The following is a 6,506-nucleotide window of genomic DNA, read 5'->3' on the forward strand; positions in this document are numbered from 1 at the left end:
ACAAATCAAACCCAGTGAATATCTATATCTTCCATAGCTTCAGTTACTGTGCAAAAAAGGGTCACCTACCTCTGAATAGAGTATCCCCATGCCTATTCTTCACTGCTTGAGTTCGTTCTTGTTCACCAGCCCAACAAGTTAACCTCACTTGAAATATTCTTGAGTTTGTTTGAATCTGGTTAATATTTAACTTAAAAGTATCACTCTTTCTTTAGATACATTTCCTTCAAATGTTTTCCACTTGATAGCATGAAACAATTGTCTTCAGAAACCCAACCCAAGGAGGTAAACCTGAGAACAGCAGCTTACAGGAGACTGACAGAACAAGTTACAACACACAAGCATTTTCCTTTGTCATTTTTGCAATAACACCCTCCAGTTGCCTAAAAAGGAAAGTAGCAAAACAGGCTGAGGAGGGTAGGAGGGAGAGAGGAAGAAGGTTTCACAAGCAAAGAAAGGGAGGAGAAAAGGGTAAAAAAAAAAACAACCATGAACCAAATATTTAAAACAAGTAACTATGAATGGTAGCTGGTTTGTCACCCAAGCTACTTCTGAACGAAATGTATTCCAATCCCTCTGCAAGAACAGCTCGAGATGCCTACTGGGAAAAGGGAAGCAACTAGATCCCACACCCTTCATAAGAGCTCCCGGTATAACTAGCTTCAGTCTCTCATTAAATCAGCAGCTGCTTTCATCATCTTTTGCTTAGGTTTCTCTTCCTAGCCCAGCCCCCCCAAAAAAGAATATGATTCATGTTTAACCTGCTAATTATGTATGTAAATTGCATTAGGTCTTCTTTGGGAAGAGAATTATTGTGGATGTCTCCACCCCCTTTGCGTGTTCATGGCTCTGAGGATAAGATGCTGACAGTATTTCTGTAGTACACTCTTTCCAAGTAGGGCATGCACATTTCATGTGTCTGCGGACAACCCAAAGTATCTTCTTCCTTTATAGTTAAAATTCATGTTTCAAGTATATTTTAAAACATGTTTTAAAACAATACATGTAACTGTCAGTCTTAAATCCAAGCCCCCTGTCTTATGTTTGAGAGTTTTTATTTCCGTATCATTCTCATATTTATTCTTCAGTGAGGTGGAGGGTCATATAAAATCACTTACAGTCTCTCTATCCTTCCCTGGTTGAAGTAGCACAGCACTACTGATGGTAGTGTTAGTTTGCTAGCACCAGTTCTAACCCTTTTAGTGGTTGTTTACCTGAAGAAAATTAGATTGGTTCGTAACAAAAACATACACAACACCCATCTGTAACAATCTGTTGGGAGGATCTCAATAGACTGATCTTTCAGCATGTGGTGGATATTTCTGTTGGCCTAAAGACATGGAGGAGTGATTAACAACTCAAAGGTGAAAAAGCATTCTTTGACAGTGTTTCTTCACACCCAGTTCCTAAGAAATGGACATCCTCCTGCATTAACTAGCCAGCTTGTTATAAACACGATTTTATAAACTATAACTTGTTGAAAGAAACATCAAATTGCTCAGCTGTAACATAAAACATCTTAGTAGTTTACTGAATCTTCCTTAAACAAACACCAATCTACAAATGTATGGTAACACGGAAAGTATTCAAAAAAAGACACACCAACAAACATTAAAAAAAAAAAAAACAAAACCAAAAAAACCCACACAACCAAAACACACCCTCCTCCGTAAAGCACTGCGGTAGCTTCAGGCAACACCTTTCCCAAGATAGTGTAAATTACCATTTAATCCAACATCACATCTTAGGCCCTCTTGAGAATCAGTTAAGTGATTAGTTTGATCAGAACTTCAGCTGGAGAGCAGATAAGCAGCCCAACCATGATGAGGTATTAGACTTATGCAAATTTATCTAGTTAGGTCTAATTCTGCTTCACATACTGCTTTTAGTTTCATTACTATGCTTATGAGGATTTGAATCCTGAAAATTGTATCTTTCTTTGCTGAATCAGTCTTTTTTTCTCAAGAAGGTGCCAAGACTCAATGCTTGAGCAAGCTGTCATCTACTCAGTCTGTGCAGGAAATCTGCTTCTTACTTCCTGAAACGATTTGACTACACTTCAAAAGTTTCATGTGAGCCAGAAGTGAACTAAGAGTTTGTCAGAAGGGCCTTCACCAGAGAAAGAATAAGGTGCTCATCTGGTGACTACTGGATTACTTCTGTTACAGCCCATCCTGTGGCTCAACTCCAGCAGTTCAGCCAGCAGGCTGATCCTAGCCTACATGAGATCCTGATCCCCATAATCAGTTCATGGACACAATGTAGAGCACAGCAGTCTTGTAAAAGCCAATGGGGCTGTACAAACCTGCTGACACATGTATGCATTTTCACTATCAATAGTATCTCATATGCTGATTCTTAATTTAAAATTGGCCAAGTAGCATAGTAACTGGGCAATACCTCAGCAGACTGAAGCATTTGATAAACAGCTAGCTTCTTTCTCGTACATGCCTGCTCAACAACAGGTAATCATGTGGAAAATGCACCTGGGTCAGGGCAATCACAAGCACAACTACAGGCTGGGTGGAGACCGAATTGAGAGCAGCCCTGAGGACAACTTGGAGGAGTTGATTGATGAGAAGCTCGACATGAGCGGGCAGTGTGTGCTCACAGCCCAGAAAGGGAGCCGTATACTGGGCTGCATCAACAGGAGCAAGGCCAGCAGGTCAAGGGAGGTGAGTTTACCTCTCTACTCTGCTTTCATGAGACCCCCCCGAAGTACTGCATTCAACTCTGGGGGTCCCAACACAAGAGGGACGTGGAGCTGTTGGAGTGACTCCAGAGGAGGCCACAGAGATGCTGAGGACTGGAGCACCTCTCCTATGGAGACAGGCTGAGAGAGCTGGGCTTGTTCTGCCTGGGGAAGGCTCACAGTAGACCTCATAACAGTCTTCCAATACCTAAAGGGGACCTACAGGAAAGCTGGTGAGGGACTTCTTACAAAGGCAAGTAATGATAGGATGAGAAGGAACAGTTTAAAGTGAAAGAGGGTAGATTTAGATTAGACATTGGCAAGAAATTCTTCACTATGAGGGTGATGAGGCACTGGAAGAGGTTGCTGAGAGAAGCTGTGGCTATCCCATCCCTGGAAGTGTTCAAGGCTGGGTTGGATACAGCTTTGAACTACCTGGGCTAGTAGAAGGTGTCCCTGCCTGTGGCAGGGATTCTTTAACCGTAGAATCATAGAATAGTTATGGTTGGAAAAGACCTTTGGATCATCTAGTGCCAAACCCCCTGCCGTAGGCATGGTCACCGTGTACTAGATCATTTAAGGTCCCTTCTAACCCAAACCATTCTGTGATTCAATGATTGATTCTATGAAAGGCAGGGAGAAAATTGATGAGAACTATAAAAGTACTTGAGAAGAAGAATAGGGTTCAAAGACAAAAGTAAAAGCATATACAGACTATTTTCTTAGATGAATGTTACTTTTGTATTTTACAGTCTTTGCAAAAGAGAAAGGAACACGTATTCCCCTTTGTCCTCCCCCTCCAAGCCTGCAGATCATCAGGGATGTCTTTAGATGCACAGGCTACCTCGAGGGTACTTAAAAAAAGAGTTGGCAGATACTGGGGGTTAAGACATAGTTGGATACTTCATACTATGTGAAACTTTTGCTCCAGCATTTTCAAAACAAAATATTACCATCTCAGCTAGCATGGCTCTCTAAGTAAGGACAGCACATGCTGAGAAGTTTCTGTATACCTGTCGGGGTTCAGCAGTAGCACTCATTTTTCTCCTTCTTAGTATCTGGTGCAGTGCTGTGTTTTTGACTCTCAGCCTGGGAACAATGCTGATAACACCAATGTTTTAGTTACTGCTCAGTACTATTTACTCTGACCAAGGACTTTCTGTGTCTCATGCTCTGCCAGGGAGGAGGGGAAATTGGGAGGAAGCAGAGACAGGACACCTGACCCAAACTAACCAAAGAGGTATTCCATACCACAGCACATCATGCCCAGTATATAAACTGGGTGCAGTTACCCAGAAGGGCTAGATCACTGCTTGGGTCTGGTAGGGTACCAGTAGGTGGGTGGGGAGCGGTTGTATTCTCTTCCCTTGTTATTTCCCTTATCATTATTATTATTGGTGGTAGCAGCAGTGATTTGTGTTATACCTTAGTTACTGGACTGTTCTTGTCTCAACCCATGGGAGTTACATTCTGTGGATCCTCCTCCCCATCCCTCCGGGAGTGGGGAGAGGAGGAAGGTGGGCGAGTGAGCAAGTAGCTGCGTGGTTTTGAATTACAGGCTAGGTTTAAACCAGGACAGTTCTTTGCTGCACTCAACATGGGGCCTGGAGGGTTGAGATAACTACAGATCTGACCAGGGTGTGTCTAATTGTATTTGTGATAAGCATTCATTGTTTCCGATTTGCTCTTGGTCTTGGAGTTTCAGCATGTTGTACCTTATTTACAGCTGGTATTTGCTGTTTTAATCTTTACTGGCTGGGGGGCCTTGGCCTAAGTTTCTTGGTTTGCTGTACTTTATGATAATGACTTGTAATACAATAGACTCATTGATCATGAAACTGATCTGGCTTGTGTTCCCAGTGTGGTCACCACCTCTATACTTTGGGGGGTATATAATGGAAATGTTTAGCAATTACACATCTTTTTTTTCCCTCCTTGGGTGGTCAACCTATGAAGGAGACATTCTCTTACATTCCCAGCTCCCCCACCAGACTATTTACAGCATCATTTGAGAGTTCTGAAGGTTTTGAATGGCCTTTGGGCACCCCTGAGACCTGTTTGCTGATTGTGATGGGGATCACCATGTCTGCATGCATACAGAGTGTGTTTTACTCATGACCATTTCATCTGATCTCAAAAGTAAAGCAGAGTCAGGTTTGGGTCTTGTCTGGGGTTAAATGACGATATAGGAGGACCAAGAGATTTTCCCTGATGCTGGACAGCCATGAGTGGCAGGGTCTGTGGGATAGTATGGGCAAGTATCTAGGCCAGTGAGCCCCTCCAGTGCTTTGGAACCTCACCACTGAACAAGTGCAAAATCCAGAAAAATTGGTAAAACACTTAAATGAGGTAAGTGGTCATTCTGGCCATACCAGAGACGGACAAATCATGGCAACGTGCTGCGGCTTGGCCTATGCTTACAGAGCCCTGTTCAATACTATCCAGCACCTTCAAAGGGAAAAAACTGTCTCTGGATGTGATGGCAAAGCAACAGACAATGCAGCTACTCCAACTCAAAATACAGCAGCTACACCAACCCCAGTGACACGTACAGCAGCTACTCAAACTCTGACAGCAACAGACAGCACAGCTGCTGGTGCTACTCATACCCCAAGTACAGAGGCTGCACCAGCCCCGACAACAGATACTGCAGTCATCCCAACCACAGTGATAGTCGTTGCAGCTAAACCAAAGGACCAATTCATGCCAATATCAGTTGCCCCTGTACACAAGGGGAAAGGCAAAAAAAGAGACACAAAAAGCAACCCATACAATGAAGAAAGATAAAGAACCAATGCACTTACTACATGGGACAGCATCTGATCAAGAGTTATTATTATGTGAATCAGAGGAAGAAGAGGTGAATTCTTGACCCAGACTTTAACTGAACTATAGAATATGCAAAAAGATTTTACCCATCAACCGGGTGAGCACATCATCACCTGGTTGCTCCGATGCTGGGACAATGGGGCCGACGGTCACAAACACAAACTAGAAGGTGAGGAAGCCAAGCAGCTGGGATCACTTGCTAGGGAAGGGGGAATTGACAAAGCAATTGCAAAGGCAAAACAGTCCCTCAGCCTTTGGAGGCAGCTCTTGACGGCTGTGAAAGAAAGGTTTCCATACAAGTATGATGTTATGAGTCATTCAGCCAACTGGACCACGACAGAGAAAGGCATCCAGTCTCTGAGGGAATCAGCCATTGTAGAGATGATCTATCACAGGCCAGATGCTGGGAATGCATCTGTAGATCCAGATGAAGTCGAATGTACACGACTCACGTGATGGAAATTTACACAGAGCTCACCAGCATCATATGCCCACTCATTGGCAGCAATAACCTGGAATGACATAGTGCCTCCAACAGTGGATGAAACTATTCATCAACTCTGAGAGTCTGAAGACAATCTCACCCCTTTCATCATTTCAGCTGTGGAAAAACTATCCCAGGTGTTCAAACAATTGAGAGACGATCTATCAGATTTATCCAGCTGCCCACGTGTACCAACCCATGTCTCAGCCTTTAACAAAAGGCGTCCTACTACTAGAGAGAGAAGATATAGGAGGGAGAGAGCGCAGACACAGTCCCCCACTACCGCAGATTATGTGGTTATGTTTTTCCTGCATTTGGGGAAATCGCAGGGGTCAACACACCCGGAGTGCAAAGGATGAGCCTTGCCCTGGGAAAACCACCTGCCTGATCATTTTAGGTTTTCTGTTTCCTATGCTCTTTTTACAGGCAGTACTTTCATAGTCTCTTTTCCCTGTTCAGGTAGGTTAACCTATTTTTCATTCTTTGCTAGATTTGTACTAA

At 43.4% G+C, this 6,506-nt stretch overlaps 1 protein-coding gene across 6 annotated transcripts in view; it reads right to left on the reverse strand.

The window, feature by feature from the left end:
- The window catches only part of ANKRD22 (ankyrin repeat domain 22), a 34,278-nt gene that overhangs the window by 8,447 nt on the left and 19,325 nt on the right, over positions 1-6,506 (reverse strand). Inside the window, exon 1 of one of the 6 annotated variants that reach the window (XR_009962397.1) lies at positions 541-1,105. The exons of 2 other annotated variants lie outside the window; for them this stretch is intronic. Coding sequence is in view for 3 of the 4 variants with exons in the window: in XM_062606834.1 (XP_062462818.1) it covers positions 541-639 (99 nt within the window). In the remaining variant the exon portion in view is untranslated. Of the gene's footprint in view, positions 1-69; positions 452-540; positions 1,106-6,506 lie in introns of those variants that run through there. 3 more of the 6 variants (XM_062606834.1, XM_062606833.1, XM_062606837.1) reach the window with 3 other exon arrangements.

This window comes from Pezoporus occidentalis, unplaced genomic scaffold (assembly GCF_034315485.1).
Source record: "Pezoporus occidentalis ecotype Australia unplaced genomic scaffold, CSIRO_AGI_Poc_V1 ctg98, whole genome shotgun sequence".
NCBI classification, from domain to species: domain Eukaryota; kingdom Metazoa; phylum Chordata; class Aves; order Psittaciformes; family Psittacidae; genus Pezoporus; species Pezoporus occidentalis.